We start from the raw sequence: 26,184 nt of genomic DNA on the forward strand, positions 1-26,184 counted from the left end.
CCTCACCCTGAAACCCACTATAACCACTTAGTGCCAGTAGAGGAGCAAAATTGGATAGCAAAACCAGAAGTCTGACTATAGTAAGAAGGAAACATAAAGGGAGATACAGCTTCCTTAAATACTCAAAAACTCATGTCTTCCAAAACAAAGCACATCATCCTCATCATTTAAAAAGGGAAGTTGCTTTATATGTATCTAATCCTTGCACATGCTGAGTAGTTCTCAAGTCCACTGAATTCCACTGTGCAGCAGCTGATGTTTAATTCAACGATGCTTCAAAAACTACAGTAATATTAAATGCGCTTTTTACTAAGGAGAGCAAAAAAACCAAATGCACGTTGATGATGTTCTTGCCAGTTCAGCATTTCTGCAGCAATTCCATTTGTCTCTTGCAGTGTGAAAGTTCTACCAGCATCAGTCTTCGGAATCATCCTCAGAAGCTGCTGGAACAATACAGTATAATCAGAAGCCTTGACAAAGGTCTGTGAAATTCAAGCACTTTAAGATAAGCAGTGGAAATAAAGGTAATTTTATAACATTAAATAGCAGATTGTAACACATGCCCAAACCTTGTGTAGTTACATAGCTTAATTTTTAAATGCATCTCATGTCTGAAAAATATAGTATTTTCAAATCAAAATTCAACATTACAAAATGCAGTGTCCTCCTGCTGTTCTTCCTCAAAATAAAAGGAAGAAAACTTAATTACGCCAGAGATTCAACTCTTATGTAGTGTTTACAGTGGCTAATTCCAACAGTAGTCAGAGGAGAATATATTCAATCCATGACAGCAGCACCCCACACAAGGGAAAGAAATGACTCCCAAAGTTAACAATTTGGATACTAAAGTACCTAGAAAGGTTAGGCAGTCTAAACAAACAAAATTTAATCTTTTTCATGTATGTACGTCGCTTAATGCAATTAAGTCAGGCCTACTTGGAAGCAGCTCCTCTCTCCACCCCATTCTTTCAGCATATGCAAAATGAACATAAAGCCCACATATGCATAGGATTTTGTTGTTGCAAGGTGAATTAAAAGACAAATAACACACTTGTCAACTATGATTAAAAAAGTCAGTACGCACATCTACAATAGGTTTGTAAAGTGTTAGCTTGTAACAGGAACTTAATCTGTTCTCCTAAGTAAACTCTGCAGTTAAGAGAGTATCTACACTCGAGTAACTTGTTCCATCTCTCAACACAGAAAGAAGCAAGGTCTGTCTCCTCACTTCTCCAGTTCTTAGAAACTTAACTGAAGTAGCATCAATAATAAGTGTAAAACTCAGTATTCCTCACCTGCAAGTTAGATAAAGCCTGAATCAAATATAGATTAAATTACTGTGTAAAATGGCACTCATTATTTTTTACTCTAATAAGGACGCACATAACTTAAGAATAAATTCCACCTTTGACTGCTCTGAATGCAGAAATAATCATCTGCTCCTTGAACTAAAACTTACACACACGCACGTAACATTCCTTATCATACTCCAAATACGTCCTATGCACTGCAAATTCATATACAAACTTTGAATGTTGACATTCACATGCATGCTAGAGGGAGGGGAAACACCCCCCCCCCCCAAAAAAAAGAGGTAGATCAACTACGCTTCTACTGCCTACTCATCATGTCCAGAAATTATAGTTAGATTCAGGATACATGTGCCAGAAGTCAGCACATAGTTTCGAATTTAATCACACTGAAGAAGCCATTAGGTGAAAAGTAGGCTAGTCCTTTGCCAAAATTGACAACTGTTAAATTTCATTCCTGAAGTGGATAGGTCCGATCAAGGCATACACACAACCAAAAAGTGTGTGTGGACAGCAAAAAAGAAAGGGCAGAAGAGGGCAAAAAAATAAAGGGGAGAAGAGGAAATGGCAAAAGAAGTATGGTAATTTAAGTGCAGTGAAATGCAACTTTTCTACTAGGACTCATGTAAAAGCTACAACCTGAAGGTCACCACCAATTCCATAACTACTTACTACTACAATTACAACAACGAAACTGTAACTAGTGAGGAATCTTGTTATCACTTGCAGAAAACACTTCTGTGGTCTAAATAACTCTATGCTGTTGGGAAATTAATCATGGAGAATTAAAACCAGTTCCCCGCTTGGAATAATTCTACTGATAATGGAAAAAGCACTGCTGGGTAAAGTCAAATTCTCAGTAATTAAGTTCGGTATTATGAATCTTGGCAAGGAGGATTGTACTCATTTAACTTTGAGTTCATCTAATGGCAGGGGAGGGGAAGAGTGGAATCACCTACTTTCAATATCTTCCATATGTGCCTGAAGAGTTCTTGCAAGGTTAATAAACTAGAAACAAGGCAGAGAGAAAGTAGTTTAAAAGTTGCAAAGTTATCTGCAGAAATTTGCAACAAGTTAGCAAAGTTTTCTTCACTTTTTCTTCACTTTTTCTACCCCAAAGCTTCATCCCAGATGTCAGTTATCCTAACGCATTTGCCCAACTTAAAAAAAATCAACGCAAAATTTAATATAAATCCCCACACATCAGACTTCAAATTGCTACTGCAGTTATTTCAGCTTCCGCTCTATGTCAAATGTTTCTGGTAGCAGTTAGTGGCATCATCTTCATGTTCTACAGTCTGTAAAACACATCAGTTTTTAAAGTTGCATACATAAACAAGTGCCAGTTTTATGAAAACCGTTTCTAGAAATTGTAATGCAGAAAAACATGATCTGTAAGGACTGCATTAGTTGGATCCATTTCATTTACTTCACTATTAATATGGCAAAACAGAACCCTGTGACTGAATGAGGTTAATGAAAAATGCATAAATACACTTAAGATTTTAACTGTAAATAAAAAGTTGAAGAGCAGGATTACTATTAGGCAATGGTGGCAGTCTACTGTTAGAAGCACGTGGTATCAAAACCCAAAGCGAAAATCCCTAGGAATACAAGTTCCTTAGGCAACTTTGAACATCTCAGCCAAGTGGGTTTTTCTTTTTGTCAGAGGCAATCTACATCACTGTTTCAGTGATAGTCCAGATGTTGAGACACAGCAAATAAAATGAAACAAGAATATAACGCTACGGTTTCCACAGCTCAGTATCAAACACACATCAGTGCTCTTACTGGTTTAAAATGCAGTGCCACGCAACTGTGTAATGCCGCCTCTGATGTGAAAACAGTAAAAACATCTTACTTCTGCAATACACTCAAGCTAATAACCTGTACTGGATGCTGGCTACTGTAAGACTGTATGTCTTTTATGTCTCTACACCTGTAGCAGAGAAAACTGGGCATTTCGTTTGTGGATCATGGAATACAAGCTCTACACTAGATGTGTACAGAAAAGAGGACCACTGTTCTAATACAGTAAGAGATTAGAGCACAGTCCTGCCTCTACCCCAAAGGCCTAGTACCTGCTAGCAACCATTCCAATAAGCGTTGGACAAGCTTAATATTGTCAATTCTTTGTATGTAATTAAAAACCAAACCAAAACAGCTTTACAAGATCTGAGTTGACAAAAAGCACTGATTCATTATCTAGTATAAAATAAACATGTAGAATACAGGATTTCTGAATGAGTCACTATGCACAAATGACTTTATATGATGATCTCTTATTGGTAAAACATGTACTTGCTGCATTTCTAAGCCAAGCCATTTAAGTGACAAGAATCCAGTCAAATACAACTAATAAGAGTTTTGACTAATGCCAGAAAATCAGACTATAGTTAGTCAGTTTCAGAATGTAATATTCAAGTACATATTTAGGCACAATCCAGCGGACAAGCATCGCAAGGTCTAGACTTTTGCAATGTAGACTGGTGTAACGAGAAAAATAAATCAAATAAGATAGTCCAACATTCTCAACTGCATGTTTTGTACAGAGGGAGGTTAACCTTCCAGTTTTGCATAAATTCACAACAATCATGACAACATACATGCAAAGCAATGAATTACCAACAACCTCGACAAAAATGATTTTGCAACACGGTGACTGCAATAAAGTAGTACCTTCAGTTTCAAATCAAACATGGTGTTACTGCATTGACCATTTTAGACCTGAATTTGTTAAACAAACATGCTTATTGGGTATATAGCTCTTAGGTCACTCAAGGTTACAATGTAGTTCCCATGTTCTTTGTATGAGCAATTTCTGCCATAAAATCACTGCATACTTACTCTGACACGTGTGCTGGCCTCACTTGCAGTTCCTAGCATATCAGAAAAGCGCTGCTCACATAAGTGTAACAATACTACAAGGTAGAGACCAGAGCTGATAAATTCATAGTCTGCCTTAAAGGAGATCAAAAGAAACATTCAGAATGTCAGTGATGTATCTGCATATACAATTCAAGAAGTAGAACAAAATTTAAATTTTACTGGAAACATTAAGTTGTTCCAAGAGAATTAGGGAAATGTAATACTAAAAAAAAAAAAAATTACTGAAAAGCTATTTATACTTCTGGTTCTCCTCACCCACCCCAGATCTAACACAGTATCCTTGATGATAAAGAGTTCTACAAATACAATCTCAGTCAGCATGACTCGTTCACAGGATAGAATCTGAGAATCACAGTATTACGCCACTGGGGAAAATAAAAACCAACAAGCTTTGCTGGTTTCTTTTAAGCGGTCCCAATACTTTACAGAAAGCCAAAATAAAGGGATATAAGAACTTCATGATGATATAAATACTTTGAGAAATTATTTTCCCTGCTAAGATAAACTTTAAAAATGCTACTGCTGAACTGATTATTTAGAGTCAATTCTTTAGGAAAACGTTTCAAAGCTCTTATTTCTATCAAAGTACAGTGATAGTAACCAACAATCAGTAGTGCTAAAACGTAAGATGATGGCACTCTCGAGAAAGACGAGTGTGGCTCAAGTGACAGGAACTAGAGTACTAGAGTAAGAGCTTACTCTAAACGATAAGAAAATTAGACGGTGATGTTTGACCCGTAAACTTTGTATCTCCTTTCAACTTCTGAGGTAGGCAAATTTCATTAGTCTTTCGATATTCACAGAATACAACCCAGAGAATAAGGGAAACCCTACGAATAAAGTTCATTAAAATGCCAGCTTTTTGTTATTTATTCATTTTTAAATACTATGCAATCCAGTAATTCTAAGATAATGTATTTTATATAATGAGAGTAACACTAATGGGCCTTTAATTATTTTTAATTTAGAAAAGGACTTGAAGGAGCAGCAGGAAGCTGTTAGAAAAGAGGTTAGTTTCTACCACTCTAATAAAATAAAAAAGTTTTTAATGGTATGTTTAAAACAACTGCTTAAGTGTTGTTAAAAAACCAGCTAAAACCAAAGACAATTTGTGACTTTCACTTTGAATGTGAAATTCAATCTAATCATACTAGTACTCCCACTGCATCTATGTGGCAGAGAGACTGGACTGCAAAGCCAGATGACAGATCTGCAACCAAGAAAAGGATAAGAGATATATTACACTTACTGAAAGCTCAGCTATAGGAAGCACAGCAGGAAGACAGAATTTGTCTGAATATTGAGGAGAAAAATCTGTTCCATGTTGACATTACTGTATGTGTGTAACAGTCCTTCTGAAAAGGAGATGCATTTTCCTTCCCTAAAGGAGAGCACCCTCCCAGCACTAAACCAACACTTACCAAATTAGGCAAAATATACTAACTTGTTCATTTGCATGTGCCCTATAGAGTTCATGAATGTCAAAGTCTTCCAGATTCAGATGCAACTTCTCCTTGCACAGTTCACAAGTTGTTACCGCTTCCAAAGAAGAACCTGTTGGGGAGGGGCAGGGGGAAAGTGTCAAGTTGCAACAGTCTATAACATAGGACACAATTATACAAGCATTACAAACTGTAACTAATTCTTGGCTTTATTTTGCAGAACAAGGTTAGAAGAAAAAAAAAGCCTCTAATATGAATGTAGTGACTATCTGCTACTGTCAGAATTTAAATGCTGTAGAATGTTTATTCTCTATCCAGCTCCACATATTTTGCCTCATGTTCATTCTGGACATCATATGCCTCTTACTGAAAGTCTGGCATAAAATCACTGCTTGGGCCGTTTTGAGTTCTACAATGTAATCCAAATATACACAAAAGTAATAATAAATATACTGGAATAGCTTAAAGTTATTGCCAGAGGAACATTTTGTCTTAAAGTACCAGGTTTAAAATAGGTTGCTCCATAAGCAACAAGACAAACAAAGTGAGTTTATGGTGAATTTATGTCTGTCTTAGTTACATACTTCAAATTCATTTCCCCTACAGGCTGAGGCTTCTAATACAGCCCTACTCTGATGCGGGTCCTCTGATACTGAGTAAAAAAGCAAACAGATGCTAGCACCGTCCTTTGGTAAAAAGTATTCCATGATCTTCATGTCTTCCACCAAGCCATCTATTTTTAAGTGTTAAAAATACTACAGATAACTTAGTTATAAACTGGTCGATCGATCTATTACAAAAACATTTGTACAGTGTGCAATTTCTTAAGTGTTTCTTGAAAAAATTCTATATGCACTTTGAGGTAATTTTTTAAAGAAGCAGTTTTAACTGCCTTGGATAGGAGTTAGTATCTTAAAAAAAAAATTAAAGTAGAGTTACAATTGAAAAACATTTTTGCATTTTCAAATTCCTATCACTCTGCTACAGTCAGCCTCGCTATAAAAGTCTTAAAAACTAGAACCGCATGCATGAGGAAGGGTGGGAAACAAACTCACCCTAAGCGGTAGAGTAACTCTAAAGCTACACTTCTACACTGTTATATTTTGTCTAATATCTTAGTAAACAAACCCCAAAACATAATTCTGTATATAACAAACACAGCTCTTGGAGCTACTCACATGAGAAGCTGCACAGACACACAATAAGCCTGGAAATGCCACACTGCTGTTTGTCCCCAAATGCTCATTTTTCAAATAAATACCTTAATATTAGTAAGAGTAATCCTCCTGATAAGCCTCCCAATGTAACTGGAAGTCTACCTTGGTCTAGAGTCTCCTTTACCTGAATTAATCTTGGACTGGAGCCATTTTTTCATGCACTCCTGGTGAACATACTGCAGACTTCCAGTGCATTTGCATGGCTCTATTAAAAGGTTGTCAGAACTTGCAGAGGGCATCTGACAGATTCTGCATAAGTCACCCTCTTCATCTTCAGAATCTTCTAAAAGCAGGCTGAATAGGAACAGATACCAACAAATTCTGTGACACATTTCATGCAAGACTTTTTATAATGACAATTCCATTTATCACACTGTTTTCATACCTATGAGGATTAAGACGAGTTTCTTTAAAGTCAAAAGTAAGAACATAGGTGACAGAGAACTGAGTTGTCACCTTCTCTGAAGGAAAGTTTCCTTTTAACATCATGGTTACAGAAAACCCTCTCATGTTAAATCAGGTACATTTTATTATCTCAAAAGAACACACTAATTTACCTCTCTTTAATTTTCTGGAGTCTTCTGGATCTCTTGAAGGTGATACTTTAGACTTGCCGATTTCTTGTCCATCAGACTGATTCCAGCCAGAGGGAATAATATCTACAGTTATCATAAGATTGTCAGACAGACTGCTTCCTAGTGTTGGAGGCACTGCAAAGCGAAAGAGAGAACCAGGCAGAATTCCAGAACTTCTCCTACTGTGGGCTGAATCTGGTGGGGAGGCAGTAGCTGTAGGAATACCAGATACTGCAGGTGTTGGTGGTCTGCTAACAGAAGCCCGAGAAGGGCTATCTGATGCTTCAAGAGAGGTCTCCTCACCTGACTCTCTTCTTCTGAAGATGTGTTGTGATCTAGCAGTTGTATCAGAGGTAGAGATCCTTGCGGATTCATCTCTTCCTTCTCTTCTTCTTCTGGAAAAGAGAGGTGTACATCTGTTCCTCAAAGATGATGATAACCAGGAACCTGTGCTCCTACTTTCAGAGTCTGGTCTGTAACTTTCCCCATCTGAATCATAATTCTGATTTTGTGAAACTCCTGATAAACCCCATCTTCGTCTAAGAAAACTAAATCCCTGAGAAGCTTCAGATGTCTGAAGTCCTGGAACTTCTGGAGTTGCAGCTCCATTACTGCTTGACAGAGTAGAAGCTTGGACTCTTGGGACCACCGTTGACTCTTCAGAGCCTAATGATCTTGTATGCAACGAGTCTTGGCTAGACCTTCGAGAAAAAAATGTAGATGACATACTAGATGCTAAACGAGACAGCAGCTGTCTGGTTGTGCGCCTCCCTTCACTGTCAGCTGCAGGCTCATTCAATGACCTCTGAGAAGATAAAACCCTTTCAGAACCACTGGAGGAAGGAGTTTCATCTCTAATGGCAGTAAGAGAAAATGTTGGCTGCACGCTCCTCTGGGGAGATTCCAATTCGTTTCTCCTTTGTCTTGAAGAATAGCTGGATCTTGAAGAGCTCATGTTAGAGTCTCTGTTGAAAAAAGATGGCTGATGATCAGAAGGCAACTGGCGGTTCATGGATGCATTCAGCCTCAAAGTGCTTAACGAGTTCTCTTTTGGTCTTGCTCCCTCTGCATACGAAGAGGCAGGCCTGTCTTGAAGATCTGTTGCAGAAAAGCAGAGGAAAATACTATGACAAGATGTGCTGTAATTGTTACATTCCAGATAGATAACTCTAAAGTGTAAACGCAGAAGTTCAGGATATCAAGATCCTTACTCAAAATTGTTTCAAATTTGGCAGGTAGATCCCAGAGCATTATTAGTTTTAAATTTACTTATCAGAATTCTAAAGTTAAACTGAAACCTAGACTGGTTTCAGTCTGGTAAATCCATCTGGAATCTAACACCCCCAAAATCTTCAGATTATCAAGGTATGGCTTGCCTGCTTATATGCAAATTTGAAAATTCTGACCATCTCTCAGAAGTCACAGAAGAGCAGCATCTGAATTAAAAACAGCAAACTATATACAATACTATTTATAACTTAAAGGTCCATTCTACCTGTAGACTGAGAAAGACAGGTTAATCAAAATTTCAGAAACGTAGCAGACACCAGAGCACCCAAAACAAATGCATGGATAAAGCCAAGTATATTCCCCATCTATTACAACAAGCTACCCTTATTCTTCCTATTATAAGAACATCAAGAGTTGCAGTTACAAACACTACTTAAAGGTAGCATAAAACTACTGACTTTGGCTAACAGAAATTGAATAGTATCTGTTTTAAACCGAGAACTCAAAAATAGAAAGAATACCCTAGAAATACTGTAATCCCACTGCTTCAGCCCAAATGGGTTATCTAGCTATTGCTTTTATCAAAGAAATGGAACAACTAAGTTAGTTCACATGTTCAGCTATGCAACTGTCTTAAGCATGATCAAACTTAACCATTCTGGATTAGTAATCTCATATGATCTCCCAATTACCTTGATTACCTATAGTCAATTAGATAACTATCACCACACTGTTGTGTCCTCCTCTGCTTTTTAAGTGTACATTTGATCACCCAATGCTTCCCAGTGGCCTGCACGTTGAGGGAGGTGATTCTGCCCCTTTATTCCGCTCTGTTGAGACCCCACCTGGAGCACTGCATCCAGCTCTGGAGTCCTCAGTACAAGAAAGACATGGACGTGTTAGAGCAGGTCCAGAGGAAGGCCATGAAAATGATCAGAGGGATGGAACACCTCTTCCATGAGGAAAGGCTGAGAGAGTTCGGGTTGTTTAGCCTGGAGAAGGCTCCAGGGAGACTTTATTGCAGCCTTTCAATATATAAAGGAGCTTGTAAGATAGGGACAGACTTTTTAACAGGGCCTGTAGTGATAGGACAAGGGCTAATGGTTTTAAACTAAAAGAGGGTAGATTCAGACTACAGATAACAAAGAAATTTTTTACTATGAGGGTGGTGAATGCTGGAACAGGTTGCCCTGAGAGGTGGCAGATGCCCCATCCCTGGAAACATTCAAGGTCAGGCTGGACAGGGCTCTGAGCACCCTGATGTAGTTGAAGACCTCCCTGCTCATTGCAGAGGGGTGGGACTAGATGATCTTTAAAGGTCCCTTCCAACCCAAACCATTCTATGATTCTTATAAGCATATTTTCTGTAAATACTGTGTAAGTACCTCGACATACTGAGAAGAATTCTACTGTAGCTGAACTGTAGTTAACGTTACATAAAGCAGCTGAGGAAGCTAACATGAGCTAGTCTCTTTCCTCAAATGGCTAGATTTGGACAGTGTGAAGAAGAAGCAGACATAGCCCACCAGCCCTGTAGAGTGGAAACTTCTTCACCATTTTAACTACTTAATCTACCTATGCTTGTTAAGTTAGGAGGCAGATGCTTTCTCTATGTATTCTGAAATTGAAACCCCTCATGGTTGTAGTTTTGGTTTGGAGGTTTTTTGGGGGGTTTTGTTTGTTTTTTTAAATGGGTTCTGCATTACAATTGTCATTTATTGTTGAAGCTGAGGATTATGCATCTGGCAGATTCTAACTAAAGAAACATCTGCACAGATGCCACCCATCTGCCATATGGTTTTGATTACACAGCAGGGAACACAGTTGGGAGTTATTTTTATAGCACTTAACAGTGGCACTACTACTAGAAATGCAGCATGGACAGTATAAAGCAAGGCTGTCCACTCATCTATTTCTCCAGTTAAGCTCTACCAGGTAAACTCCAACTGTCCACTTAGTAAAGAAATGTGGAGTACGACAACATTAAAACATACTCTTCTGGTAAGACAAGACTGCAGGATGAAATCAGGAACTAGGTTTTATATTTTCTGCTTATCTTCTATACTTTTAAAAAATGGTACTTTTTAAAAAAAAAAAAACCACCAAACTTCCACATTATAAAACACCACTAACATAACTACAAAAGGTGGTAGATCAAGACTGATGATGAGCTTCCCCCAAGACAGCTCTAAAAGGCCACAACACTCTGAACAGGAAGTGAAAATGGTGGTGCAGAAGTCTACATAGTTCTAGCAGCTACCATGGAACAAACCTCTCACCTCATGTAAAGTATAACTTTATTCATTTTTATTTTCAGTAGTCTAGCAGTTTTCCCTAATACTCACTCAAGAACCCAAATAGAAAGAGATAATACAATGCAGGCACCTTCATGAAAACCCTTTCCCAATTCAAATTATGGCCAACCAACTTTATTTAAAAAGATACCTTAAAATTAAATGGATCTTTCGGCTTTGTGTTTTGAAGAAAATACTAAAAGAACACGTGAAGAAACTAACAGGCATGCAACCTATGGGTTTACAAGCTTTCAGTTGTACAAAACATACATGTTGAAGACGAAAAGTCACTGTTTCTGTAGCTGTGATCCACCAGGTTATTAATGGACAGATCTGTTCTTCTTTCTAACTCTCTTCGCTCTCTCACCAGCTCAGTTCCAAGGGAGCCAAGCATCACTGATGAAGATCTAGGAATCCTACTGTACCTCCAAGAGGAATCTAGAAAAAAAAAAAAGTAAATAAATCCCCTGGTTTTGTAATGATTTAAAAATCCATTAAAACTGGTACTTATGCATGCATTCTAGTTATACCATATCAAGGGCGAGTTCAACAATACCCCTAAGCTGATCAAGTGGCCAGCTGCCAACAAAGCCAAGAGTAAGCAGCACTCTGCTGATGCTGGCACTTATTTAATCTTGCCGTTAGTTCTGAAAGCTAAACTGGAAAAAAAGAATAATACTTTTCTGAAGAGTCAGGCCCATTAACACTCAATACAGGACAGGCGGAGGAAAAGAAATAGCATCTTGCTTTCTAATGGTAGCTTGTTATTAAGTAGGTTTCACAATATGGCAAAACAGCAGCTTCAGACTTAGTAAATGCTGCTGTTCTAATGCTGCTGCTTAAATGCTCAGAAAATTCATTTTCCAGAAAGACAGCTGAAACCTAAATGCAGCTTAGACACCACTTTAAGAACAATGACTACTACTGTTCTTGCTCGTATTGCAGAGTAAAACACGTCAGTTTAAAAGGTGATCTTTTTTGCTAACAGCTGCAACAACTAAATAGGGAACTGTACATACTTCAGCTGTGAACAAAACTCTTGTTCCAAAAAAGCGTTCTTCAATGGCTCTGAAAAATCCACCTTGATTTTGTTTTATTGCTAATTCATAAATCCAAATTTAAGCATTCATTGGTCAGCAGTATGATGACCAACCAATCTAGAAATGGAAAGACAGATAGACCTACACCATAATGAGAAATGTTAATAGTAGTCATTTTATTAACAAAGAGGAAGAAAGCATCACAAATACTGGGTTTTGAGCAAGAATTAATTAACTTTTATTGGGATGGCTGTGTGGTTCCATAAGGGGACATAAAAAGAACACTGATCCATACTCACAAGGGTAATGTCAATGGATCTAATGGTCTGTTTCAAAATGTTCTACAAATATTTTCAATAAAAGTTTTTGACCGTTATTTCCTGACCTTTAGACTTTCGTTAGCATATTGCTTAACTTACATCTATCTAGGTATGACATACATACTTACAGCTTTAATGAAAATCTCAGTTTTTGCTGAAAGAGCTCAGTGTAGAATGTTTATTTTTACCTGGCCTATAGAATGAGTTTAGGCTCTGCTAAAAAAGAACTCTCTCTTCCCTGAACCCTAACAACAGTGCTCTGAACAGCCATGACACTTGGAATACAGTGAGTAAGTAAGGTAAAGATTTCCTTTCTGCTGTCCCTGGCACACATAGCTTTACCAACACGGTTTGACTCATGAAATACAGCAGCTGCACTCATTCTGTCCTTGAAATCATAACCAATTAAGACACATTTGAGCCATGAAGTTCAGCTTTACTGCAAATGGAATAGGTACAGGTAATAATTTTGAAATTACATGAGTACAATTGGGTTTTCAAAAGACCATGTTAACAGCATTCTCAACACTTCGGATACTGCTATCAGTGTGAACATGCTCTTCTATTAGGCATAAGTTTTTATTACTGAAGAATAATAAAAGCGTAATATTTCAAAGCAAGTCTTTTAAAACTTGATAAAACCGATCTTACTACTCTCATAATTTTCACGTAAAACAGCTCTAGTAATCAGCGTCTCACCTGAAAAGGCAGTCAAGCCATTACTTCTCACAGAAGAGGTAGATGTACACGATAGCTTAGGTCTCTTTGAATCACTATCTCGCTGCTGGCTATGCAGTCTTGAATATGCTCCCTGAGTTCTCTCAGACTCACCATAACACCCAGATGTAAAATGAGAGGAAGAAGATGTAGACTGAAATAACATTAAAAAAAATTACAGACACAGTATTTCAGATGTACTTACGCAGAATAAAAGTATACATAATGCAGGACTCACAAAAATAGCAATGAGTAACTTTAAGATGCAAAGCCTTTTCATTTAAAAATAACATAGGATTTATGCTTGTGCTCTTAACCAGTATTCCCAGGTTTACTCAACAACCTACCAATAAAAGCCAGTTTCTATTACAATCATTATTATTCTTCTTTCTAGATAGATGTGGCTTACGGGGGGAAAAGATATTCCTGACTTGTAAGATGCTATAAACATGATCAAATATAACTTCATAGGTCTCCAAGGAAACATAATTTTGCTGTCCAGAAACAGCCAAAACTCATCAGCTTCATTATTTTATTTAATAGTTTAACTAATCCAGCTTATTTTTTTCCCAACCTAAAATATACTTAGCTAAAGAGTCAGGTCTAGCTTCTAGTAAGCTGTTTAGACCAGATATATTTTGATTACATTAAGGTCAAGTGCAACTGAAACTGTTCAGAGTAAAGAATGGGCACAAAACAAGTTTTGCAGTGTACGTACAGCACTGAAATAAAAGTTTTCAGAAACTGGTACTAAAAAAAAAATTGGGATAGCCTATAAAGCTGTTAGTCTGGTTACTTGCTGCCAAGGCATTCATTTTCTATTTGAAATGTTTTTATTTTTTTATATAAAAAAAACTTGAGCTCAATCAAAAAGCTCAATTGAGCTGTATGTCCTCCCAGAAAGCATCTACAACTGAGAACCTTTAAGGATCAACCAAATTAGAGTAGACAGTTGTGTTTTATTTTTATTTTGTTATGTTTTATACTAAGCTTATGCCACTACTTTTTTACCCTTTAAAACTAAGAAGTATCTAAGTATTTCTCTTATCCCATCATAAAAAGTCGTATGGGGAGACACAGAAACTAACATCACAAACCAAGTACAAAGCCAGGTTAACTTCCCTCATGAGTCATCTGTTTAACATATAACTTATCTTTTAATCATTTGCTATTTGGTAAGTGGAAATTTCAGAGTGTCTTCTGCAATGTTCACTTGCATTAAAACTTAAGAGAAAAAATTAACCTTAATGGGAAAAAAATCATGCATCATTTCGAAAACTCCACAGCACCAACTTAGCTAGATATGTGGGCCACTTACAACCACAGACTCCCTTCGCATTTCAACTATATGTAGAGACACCTATCATGACTTCCCCTGAAGGCCAGCATCTCCACACTGGTTTGTTCCTCCCACCCCTTATCTTAAAGTGTCTTCACCTTTAAATCACTGTAAGAAAACAAACACCTATTTAAGGTGTGAGCACTCTCAAGTACCTAAACATCTTTCAGTTTGAAAGTGAGCAGAATTTTTATTTGTTCCCTATCTTCCTGCTGAGCATGTTCAGTTTTCTGCTTTTCCCATCTTAGTATGTCTACTGCAATTCAAAGTGTTTTATTGTCATTCTGTAGTGCATAAGCATGTCAAAGAAGCAAACCACTTTATTTTTGGAGTTATGAAGGCACGTTCTGGAGCCCAGTTAAGACAAGCTGTTAAGGCTTAAGCCTTGGATCTCATTCAGGTGACAGTTCAGCCTCCATTTTCTTTCACAGTACGCTATAAGCAGCATGTAAGTAATCAGACTACGAACTGCTCCCCCATAACTAAGTCTTCTAAAGCAGGTCTCCAAAACCATGGATTTCCCGTTAACTCTCAAACCTGGTATCATCCAAAAACACATCTCCTAGAAATACCTGATGAAACAAGCTGAGTATAAACAATACAAATTTTGCCATCCGTAGGACTATACCATGGATAAGATTATAATCGCCCCTTCCTTTTTTCTTTTTAAATGGATACTTGCAGAGCTGCTCTCACTTCAAATTTATTTCTTAACTATTAGTAAAACTAAAATACATTATTATTTTCATCCTCTGAATAATTTCTTAACACCACTATCTTCTTGCTTTTCCTCCATCTTGACTTAATAAGATCTACTTATCTAGAAACATTACGGTGAGCCCCTGCTAGCAGCTTTTCAGATGGGGAAGGCTAAGCTAAAACACGGAATTATTTATTTATTTATAAAAAGTATTGCATATTAACAATTCTCACCAATCTGTTTCTGCTTCCCAAAAATCTTCCAGAATGTGGATGATCAAGTGTCCCTGAGTAGCGAGTTGGAGAGGACGTTGTAAGCTTCCAAGGAGTTTCATGAGTGTCTCTTTCTCCAATTCCCCAGTCTCTACTGGAACTATTCAATACACTGGATTCCTGAAGAACACCACACTTATCATATGCACCTTGTAACTCAAAGCGAACTCAGTATGTGATGTGAATATTGAAAATACTGGAAAGTGGAAGTACAAACAAATCTGGAAACTCTTCATAAGAAACCTCAAGGGATACCCAAAAAGAAATTAAACAGGCTTAAGAGAGAACCACTGGCAAAAGGGAAGATTTTGTAAATTACTTTCTAGCAATTATCAGCTACTCTATCGGTCCTCTCATTTGACTGTAGACAATAAAAAGTTGAAGTGTAAGGCTTTTGAGGCATTACCCCAACTTAAGATACTCCAGCAACAGGGCAGATTTAAGGACCTCACTTTCAAGCGTTAAGTAAAAAAACCCACACATGTAGGAAAAGTCTCCATCACAGCGAAAGTGGCTTTTTGGCCACTGAAGCAAGCCATCTGTCTTGTCCTGGTCATCAGCTTTAATACAGGAAAGAGGGGGTGCAAGGGGGGGGTGGGGGGAGAAAAAACATGGTTTGGGCCTACTAACAGATAATCACTTTTACGTAAGGGGCATGATCTGCCCTAGTAAAACAGATGGGACCACAAATGTAAACTATGTCATCAAGTTATTATTCCTTTAAAAAAATACCACACTATTGCAAATTATACATTATCTTCTCAGAGTCTTAAACACTTCCCTTTGACCACTGCTTCAGTTTTTTATTTCTCTGCAGCCTATTCTAATAATCCATCATTGTGCTATTGGCAGGGAAGGCTGGCAAATTAGTCATTATTAATTCCAATTACATTTCATGCAAGCAGGAAAAAAGCATTTCGATTTTTCACTACAAAATTGAAACTTTTGTGTTTCTAAGTTTCCTCTAAATCACTAACATTGAAGACCACCATAAAACAGTAAACAGCGCTGGGTACAAAACCACTTTGGGCTTAAGAAATAAGGTAAATAGTTTTAGTAGCTGATTTCAGACACAGTGCAAAGATATTGAATCCACAGTTTGATATGCATTAACAAACTAAGACTGTTTGACAAAACAGTCCTGCAAATACAGTTTGCTGCATTACCTCAGCACAAAGTGCTTAAATTATTTGAAGTCTGATGTCTGCAGGGCAATCACTGTAACTGTTCTTTTTGTGTTCTCTCTTCCAAGATACTCAGGAGCTCTAATCTTTACCTTGGCTACACAGGCAAGCTTCTAATAATGAAACTGGGAACCATTTAACATACAAATCTGTCTACTTTTAGAAGAACCTAAGGGATGAGGTTCTACACTACTAGTTTCACTGAATTTCACTGAATAGATGACAATTAAGGAAAGGCATTGCGATTTGATTTGTTTCACAGAATAATCACTGAAATTAGTAAAATTAATAGAAATAACAGAAATCCTACCATTTTAGCACAGCTATACAGAATTTGTAAGTGATTATTTGTCTATCCTCTTTCTATGAGCTATTAATACTACCACTACAGTAGTTTCTGTCGTTATTTCTTAAAAGTTGTAGTATTAGGATTTAAAAAGCTGAAGAAATATTCATGCTCATCATTCTGACAAGCAAAATTAAACTTGAAAATAAACTATCAGCCGGTAACTTTTCTCATATTTCAAAGTCCCAGTAGGATTCATCAGGTTTCTAAATTATTTCATATACGGTAAATCTGCCCATGGTCACAAGACTACACCACTTTCAGATAAAAGTAAAGGTCTCACAAAATGTTCTTAATATGAGACTTAATTGAACTTGAAATACTTGCCTTTCCTTTTTCTGCAGCTGTTAGATTTTGAAGATCTGAGAATTCCATCCTATTTTAAGGGTTGGATCACCGCAGTAAAGACCTTAATCCAAGAACACCACACTCACACTGGCACAGCACTGAAAGCCAGTTCATGGAACTACACCATCTACTGTTCTAATGCCAACACAGCTTTTGGTAGCTGCGACATCTCTGCACTGTGCTCATTTCTTTAAAAGTGTCTCAAGGCCAAAACAGAAACAAAAGTAATAACCTATTCGGTATCAAAAGAAGTGGCTTTAAGACAAAGTAGATGATCAGGCATGATCGGGAAAGCTCAACCTAATTGCTATGTCTGAAACTAAAGAACATCTCAGTTTGCTTTCTTCCTTCAGTCCAGCTTGAGACTACTTAACATCCCTTGTCAGAACTTAATAATTAAAGCATTACACAAAGTAGTCTATTTTCGGTGTCTATTTTCAGTAGCAGAAAAATGCGATCGGAAAAACATTCAAGCGAGGTAGCTTCCCTACGCTCTTATCACTAAACACTAGTCTCGTGTCACAAGCTCTCAGACTACCTTCTATGAACTGGAGTGGAAAGAAGGGATACAATGGTCTTCTATACAATTATTTTCCCCTCTGTTTTAACTGGAAAGTGTTATAAAGATCATTCCTCAGATTAGAAGCACTTTCTTCAACAGGAAATAGTCAAAAGATAATATGCAGTGCAGTGAACACACTGCAGTTCATGTAATAAAAGAAATAAAGTACGTAACTCTTGCGTTATAATTTCGTAACAACAGTAACACATCTAACTTAACAGCACCAGTTCAGCTCAAGACTCATCTTCTGATAACTGCTTTCAGTGTGATATGCAAACTGTGTGGGTCCATAAATCCCTACAAAAGTAAGACTGTCTGATTTGATTTTGCTGAGCAGACAGCCAATAAAAAATGTGTAGGAATCCAAAAAGCAAAAATGACTGAAGATTACCTTTAGACACTCCCTATAGCCTATATACTAATGAACACATGCATGCTATATATGGCAAAACGTAACACATATACACGTAGTTGTGCTAAAAGTAATTAATGCTTTATGACTTGTAAAACTGTTCTGGCAAAGGCATTATATAATACAGTGTCCCAGATAGCATGTCAGCAGGGATCAAACTCAGAACCATTTTATCAAAAGATATGAACATTTCATCACAGAGCTAAGTTTCTGCAATTTCAAAACCAAGATGGGCTTACATTTCTGGGCCCGAAAGTGAGGTGAGAACTGCTGACAAGAGCAGGAATAAAATAAGAGAATTGAGCCAAACAGCCATCTGCGGTTTCCAAGTGCCCAAAATAATTTCTGAAGTGGTTTAATCTCTGCTTCCCATAATACTCTTTCAAAGTGAAAGCACCCGCGGAGCATGACTTCTTATTCTTTAGCATGGCTCCTCTCCACCGCAAAAACAATTTGGTGAGTGGAAAATGTTGCATGTGAAACAGCAAACGCCTTTATCCAAATCCTGACTCTTGCACGCAAACCCTAGCTGTATTAACATACTGACATGACAGTATGATGTAAGCCTAAAGGTACTCTTCTTACCTTCACAAAATGCAAAGAAAGTAGGTGCTGCAGAGCAGTACAGCCTACTGTCAACTCTCAGAACCGCGACGTATTCCAGTACTTTTTGCATCATCCACGCAAGAAGCGTAACATCCTGTCCCCATCAAAATTCAAACATCTCCCCTCAACAGAAATCCCCATTTACCCAGGCTTAAGACTGCAGTGACTAGTGCCAAAACAGACCAATAGTATCAGGACGTTCTTCATTCATCAATCAGCTGATTTTTGAAGGTGCAGCCACAAACAAAAGCAGCACACTGCAGAATACTGTCATTGGCCTGGTTATTAAATCCCTGCATTTTAGAATTAATCTTGGGTTTTGTTCACAAATGCAAGGCCCTGGGTGAGACACTTCCTTTCATTTCCTTTGTGTGTGTCTGGGTTTTAGGATTTTTCTTGGTGAAAACCAGACATTAATTTATACTTTACAGAAAGACACAAAACACATTACCTGGTATCCAGATTCTAATCTCCGTGAAGTTTCTCTTGCACTATATGCACCAGCTAAACTGCTTCCAGTCAACGTTCTAGATCCTAGTGAAGAGCTGGAGGTCTGAACAGATATCCTTCGAGGAATTCTTGAAGGCTTGGACTCCATTCTTTGTATCCTGTATAAGGATACATCGATTATTTTTACTTTCAGAAGCAGGGACCTACATGCAAAACATGCACAAGTCATTCTAAGCGTACCAAAAATATGACTCTCATACAAATATTTACACAGCGTTTTGGTCTGACTGTGCATCAGCAAGACAGGGAAATGAGTTCTTACCCTTTTGTAACATCTTCTTTACATCTCCTCCCATTCCATGTTAGAAAACTAGAAAGATAGCCCCTTTTGCTATTCTTGCTATATTACAATATAATCTTGCTCTTATAAGTAGGACTCTTAGGAACTCTGCAGCACTAGTATTAACACAAAATAAGCCAGGAGTCAGGGAAAGAGGCCTCAGATTTCCTAAATTCATATATTTCTTTTCTGTTAAAGAACTGCATCTCAACACTTTCAGAAACTATGCTCAGACTTATTTTTCAGGGTCAAAACTATGAAACTGCACCCTCCTGTGAAAAAAATACGTATGCAACCTACCTGCCTCAAAGAAATATTTAACTTCTCCAAAGACAACTCCCATGAAAATGTATACAAAAAAGTACATGCTGTCTTACAGGTATATATAAATTTACCTTTGAGTCACTGAGTGTTTATTTGCTCTTTTGGTAGTTCTAGGCATTTCAAAAGAAATGCTAGTGCTTTTTCCACATGAGAAGTGATCATGTAGTCATTCCTGTCCTTGAAAGGACATCTTGACTTAACGTTGCTCAAAGTCCAGATAGATAGCTAACTGGTTTGCTAACATCCCCAGATTCTTCCTCCTCAGGATGGTACAGACAGACCCAGACCAGAAAAGGCAGCTCTTAAATAAAAAAATTTGAGAACTGCAGTATCCTCAGTGGTGTGGTGCAGGAAGAGTAGCATGATAACTAACAACTCTAAAACAGATGGTCACAAACTCCATTGGTGCAAGGTGATTTCCAGAAGTGGCACAATCTGTTTTATTTAACCACTTTTAATTCTGGCCTAACCTTCTGAGAATGGGAATAAGCTATATCGGGGGGGGAAAAAAAAAAAAAAAAAATCAGTAAAGCACATTTTTTCCACACATTAGCCATGCTCACCAGTAACAGTATGTGAAAAGCTGCTGCATCAATCCTGACATACCTCATGTCTGGCTGCAGTTTCAAGTTGAGTTTACATACTCAGGACTTTTAAACTCAACTGAAAGTCATGCTGCATTACATATTCTACCTAGTTTGTACAGAACTCCATTGACCAATTGGACAGCTGAGGTTAATTTCCTTAATGGCAGGTTTTTTAACCACTGTTCAGGTGTACGTTCGGTTGCTAGCTTTACAACACAGGTCACAACATAAAGTAGCCTAAACACTTAATCTTTTAAGTAGTATTTTCTTTTTTTAAAATTTGGAAAAAAACCAAGTTGTAACATTAAACCATTCACTTAAACTTGGTATGCTTTCATTCAAGTACGAAAGAGCTACCGGGTTGTATTATGGAGAGCGCACCAGTTTCTAAGACCACGCTTCAGACATAAGCAACCCATTTGCTTTTGCCAGAGACATCACCAGTTAAACAAGATCAGTTCAGGAATCTGAAATTCTCACTTGCCTGACTTTGGATTAGGAACCTGAAATCATGAATTTGTTAAGTTTCCCAGATCACATTTAAACCCCTAAGTAAATTTTGAGCAATTGTATGCAATTCTCAAAGTTACAGAGAAGAAGATACAGCTGTATCGATAAGAATGCTCTAAGCAGTATTCCAAAGTACAGAAGAACACTATCAATTGTGAAAGTTTAAAAGAAATCAGTAATGACAAATCTGGTAATCTAAGCTACATCGCTTCAAGTGGATTGTTTGTGCAGTAAAATGTAACAATCATATTTCTTAATAGTTGTAATATTGGATAAAACACTGACTGCCATGATGGTTAATCTAATCTTTAAATTAATCTGTCATAACATGCACTGCAAGTCTAGCACTTGTCTGAATCTGCATTGAGTGTGAAAAACTAGCTATTCAAGTTGCAAACTGTAAAGCTAAACTAATGACACCGTAAAATAGACTAGAGTGTATGCTGGGCAGGACAGCTATAGGTCTTGATGAGATCTGACATCCAAAGCACTGTTTATCTACCTGCTACCCTGACAGAAAATATAAGGGACAGACACCCAGAATAACGGATCCAATTCTGTACTATTAAGTACCTGACAAGGAGTGCCAGCGTTATCACTTTTCATAGAGTCGTAGAACGGTTTGGGTTGGAAGGGACCTCACAGCCCACCCAGTGCCACCCCTGCCACGGGCAGGGACACCCTCCACTAGCCCAGGTTGCCCAAAGCCCCATCCAACCTGGCCTTGAACACTGCCAGGGAGCCAGGGGCAGCCACAGCTTCTCTGGGCACCCTGTGCCAGGGCCTCAGCACCCTCACAGGGAAGGATTTCTGCCTCACCTCTCATCTCCATCTCCCCTCCTGCAGCTTCAGGCCATTCCCCTTGGCCTGTCACTACACTCCCTCATAAACAGTCCCTCACCATCTTTCCTGTAGGCCCCTTCAGGGACTGGTAAGCTGCAATTAGATCTCCCCGCAGCCTTCTCTTCTCCAGGCTGAACAACCCCAACTCTCTCAGCCTGTCCTCATAGCAGAGGTGCTCCAGCCCTCTGATCAGCTTCGTGGCCCTCCTCTGAACTCTCTCCAACAGCTCCATGTCTCTCCTGTACTGGGGCCCCCAGAGCTGGACGCAGTCAATACTCCAGGTGGGGTCTCACAAGAGCAGAGCAGAGGGGCAGGATCCCCTCCCTCGACCTGCTGGTCACCCCTCTTTTGATGCAGCCCAGGACACGGCTGGCTTTCTGGGCTGCAAGCGCACACTGCCGGCTCATGTTGAGCTTCTCATCAATCAACACCCCCAAGTCCTTCTCCTCGGGGCTGCTCTCAATCCATTCCCTGCCCAGCCTGTAGTTGTGCTTGGGATTGTGCCGACCCACGTGCAGGACCTTGCACTTGGCCTTGCTGAACTTCATGCGGTTCGCATGGTCCCACCTCTCCAGCCTGTCAAGGTCCCTCTGGATGGCATCCCTTCCCTCCAGCGCGTCGACCACACCACACAGCTTTGTTACAGATCATTCTGCTTCTGGATCACTTTCCTTCAGATAGGTGTGGAATCGGATGAATTAGATAACATAGATAAAAGTCAAACACAAACACATGTAGAATACGCAATGGTTCTAGAAGGGATGGAAGCTCCTACTGGTAGAAATTAATTTCCAGATGAACAGGGGGAAGAGACAGAAGTGTAGGAAGTTGTAAGAACTTCAAAACTATATTAGAGATCTAATAAAATTGCTTATGCACCATCCACAGAACAGACAAAATGAGAGCATTCAGATAGGAAAAGAAAAGGGTGGAAGACTGTGGACGCCAGAGCCAACTACCTCTAGAAGAAGTAATGGAGTACAAGATTAGCAAACTGCTTCTACAAACGTACATTAAAAGGCACAAAACTAGTTTTCTCCTCCAGTGGTAAACCCAAGAGGACAATGTTATCAGCCAGCTTGATCTTGTAAATTAGCACAGGTTGTGATTTAAACCTGAGTATGTCAGTATGATACTATCTAAATAATTTCTTTTTTTTAAAGTAAAGAAATCCTGCAGAAACTATACAGAAAAAAGTGCTAAAACAAGATAAAGGCAGCATGTTGGAAAATGCAAAATTTAATGTCAGTTTACGCATAGACATTATGATTAATTTCTTTAATACAACTGCATTTTTTCTGCAGTCCTGGCCTCAGCCATCAAACGAGAAGGATCTGCTATAAAGATGAATCAGAGTTGTCTAAGAACAGGCATTTGACCAGAGGAAACCCTGCCTTGTTTGATGCAGAGGTGGAAAGGTACTGAAAAAAAAAGGCCTTATAGTCTATAGGCAAAGAACTTCTGCTTGAGGAAACTGGATTTTATCTCGGCCTTTCAACAAACATTCAGTGACATGAAGCATGTCATTCAGGTTAATAATTTTTCTAAAAATCATTACACAAGAGCTCTTCAATTTCTGGGCACCTATCATAAAATTTACTTGGAATCCAACTACCAGAAATCATGAAATCATACACCTGCAACTGAAGTCAATGGAGCCATGACTTGAATATATTAGCTAGATAAAATTAGATATTAGGCATCTCAACTTTGGTAATCAACAGTAGTAAGAAGTCTTCTGGTTTGCTGTACTTTTTTTGCCCAGAGTTCTTTGAAAAACATTTTAAGCACTGTACCTCGGAAGCTTGAGAAGAAACCATCTTCGTAGCTGGCTTGAATACACACAATACACGTATAAGGCTTATGCTGATCATGTGCTCAATGTGGTGGTCAAGGTAAACATGCTAAGCTATCTCAGGACAAAGTGAAACAGTGGTCTCACATTAAAAAAACAAAAAATTGTATTATTAAAGCCATAGTAATACTTGTCTGCAAGGGGAATACTGTGTTTTTATAGGATATTTCAGAATGGGAATGGTTTCCTTTCATAGTATCAGCATCTTAAGGGTGTTTTTTTGAATAACCACAAAGACACTCAAATTAAAACCTCAAACATTTTGTTTACCCACACAGGACTATTCAACAAATCCCAAGTGGTAATTAACACGCTGTAATGAGTTCTATAATGACAAAGTAGTCACCTCAATTTACACATAAGGCAGTGAGGCCAAGAAGTACTCAAATGACTTCTCCAAAGAACAAATGAAAAAAAAAAAAAAATCTTAAGTCATGTTGCAGTCTGAACAGTTTTGAAAGCCTGTTGTTGCCACAAAGGAAAGGAACACTTTACTCAAATACGATACCTGCTGTGTCCTTCACTGAGCAACCTCAAGACACTATCCTGCCAAAACACATTTCTGGCTTCTCCCTCATTTTGACACTATTCACGTTGGTATCCAGCAACAGAGAAATGAGAAAGGGAACAGCAGGGTGAAGACAACTCTTCCCATCAAGGCAACATATTTCATCAGCTCATGCCGTGTTACACAACTTAGCGATCAAAATCTCATGGAGAAATCTGGAAACAATTCTTGCGTCTCCTAGAATAAGGGATACACGTGATGCCTCTCAAGACTTTGTAAGAAACCAAGTTCTGAAATCAAACTTTAAATTGAAAGTTGCACCTAGAAAATAGATGACCTACATGCAACGCGAGGTGGAGCTGAACAGCCTATTTTGAGTACACAGCTAAAACGTCCTGCCCTTTTTGATTTGTGATCTCTCCAACTACATTGTAAAAAGACCAACGAGACCTAACATAGCCACGAACACAGATAACAAGAGATAAAAGATCCAAGATGTCTTTGCAGGAAAGCAGTGTAATCTCAAAAGGTAAAAAATAACGCAAATAAAAACCTCCCACACCTCTCTTCTACCCTGACCCCCTCTACTGAGAGATGACAGACAATTTGAGGTAGTCATGTCTACCAGTAAAGGAAGCCTTTACTAGCTTCCATCCTTTCTACTAACAGCTAAAAGCATTCTTGTACCTTTAATTAGAGAAGCACACACTTCACTCCCAGCTCCTAAATTCAAGTTTTCTACCTTGGAGCTACGCAGTGACACTTCCATCCAAGACTTGAGCTTTTGTGTCTACATATTTTTGTATGGTTTCATATACAACTGTTCATAAGACTCTTTCCCGAGCAACTTGTGATCACGTGTCTTCCTCAGTGTTTACTCACAATCATGTTTTTATTACAAACAAGATGGAGTTCAGGATCAATTCTCTCAGTCTGCACAATTCTTTGTTTGGGGTATTTTCTCGACCTTTAATCAAGGAAGGCTGACCAAAAAACCCCAGCAGTCTCTTAGGAGTCCCACGAGCACAAAAAATATTTACTAACGCCGATCGTCTGCCTACGCTGCAGCAGCTGATGCCATGACACTGGGCTGTTCCCCTAGACTCGAGCCAGCAGGGCCTAGGCAGCGGGTGCTCCGCAGAGCAGCTGAAGAGGGCACCATACCCTCCTCCCCAGGCCTGAAGGAAGAGGCCCAGTCAGAAAGGCTCAAGGCCCCCACCAGGAGCTCACAGCCGCACCCGTGCTGCGCCCGCGCACCAGGCCAACGCCAAACTGGGGCTCACGCCAGGCTGAAGGGCGGCGCCGACCGCTCTGCCCCGACCCCGCAGGGCAGAGGCTCCTCAGAGGGAGGAAAGGAACGGGGGGACAGAGGTTGTCACACAGGTCCGCTGCCAAAGAAGGCACGGAAGCGTGCGGCCGTCAGAGGTGCTTCGCAGAGGTAACGGCGGAGGAGCCAGGCGCCAGCCCCGAGACAAAATGGTTCCCCCAGCCCTGGCGCGGAGCCGCCGGCCCCGCACACAGGCGCGAGCTAGGCCGTACAGGGGCACCTTCCGCTTCTCGACACCGTAAGCAGTCCGTACTCACTCTCAAGGCACAACCCTCACGACGCAGACATCCAGGAACTGAGGATCCACCGCAGGGGCCGAGTTGGGGCCGGGCCCACAGGCTGCCACGCCAAGCCTGCCGCCTCTCCCTGCAACACAATGGCGACAGCGCGCAGACTGCACGGCTGTCAATCACACCCCGCCCCGCCCATGCCCAGCTCTCGCGAGAACTTTGGCGGGTGAGGGAGGGGGCGGTCGCTCGGTGAGTCGACTCGCCCGGCCCGGCCCCGGCGGCCGCGGGGGTGGCGGGGCTCGGGGGGCGGCTGGCGCCGGGCCGTGTGCGGCAATGGTGCTAAAGATCGCCTTTAGCTCTGCTCGGCTCAGCTGTTAGAGGGTAAAGTTGTAGCGCTCCGCAGAATG

At 39.4% G+C, this 26,184-nt stretch overlaps 1 protein-coding gene across 1 annotated transcript; it reads right to left on the reverse strand.

Annotated features, from left to right (window-relative positions):
- Positions 1 to 25,928, reverse strand: LOC129200330 (E3 ubiquitin-protein ligase MARCHF7-like). The gene is given in 12 exon segments (XM_054811654.1): positions 1 to 440; positions 2,270 to 2,318; positions 4,158 to 4,271; positions 5,644 to 5,753; positions 6,983 to 7,152; positions 7,416 to 7,440; positions 7,443 to 8,531; positions 11,228 to 11,395; positions 13,017 to 13,188; positions 15,307 to 15,465; positions 19,255 to 19,411; positions 25,805 to 25,928. Coding segments are annotated over 11 exon segments (2,229 nt in total). The 5' UTR covers positions 19,402 to 19,411; positions 25,805 to 25,928; the 3' UTR covers positions 1 to 414.
- Positions 25,929 to 26,184: the final 256 nt, after the last annotated feature.

The sequence above is a fragment of the Grus americana genome, unplaced genomic scaffold (genome assembly GCF_028858705.1).
Source record: "Grus americana isolate bGruAme1 unplaced genomic scaffold, bGruAme1.mat H_53, whole genome shotgun sequence".
Taxonomy (NCBI): Eukaryota; Metazoa; Chordata; class Aves; order Gruiformes; family Gruidae; genus Grus; species Grus americana.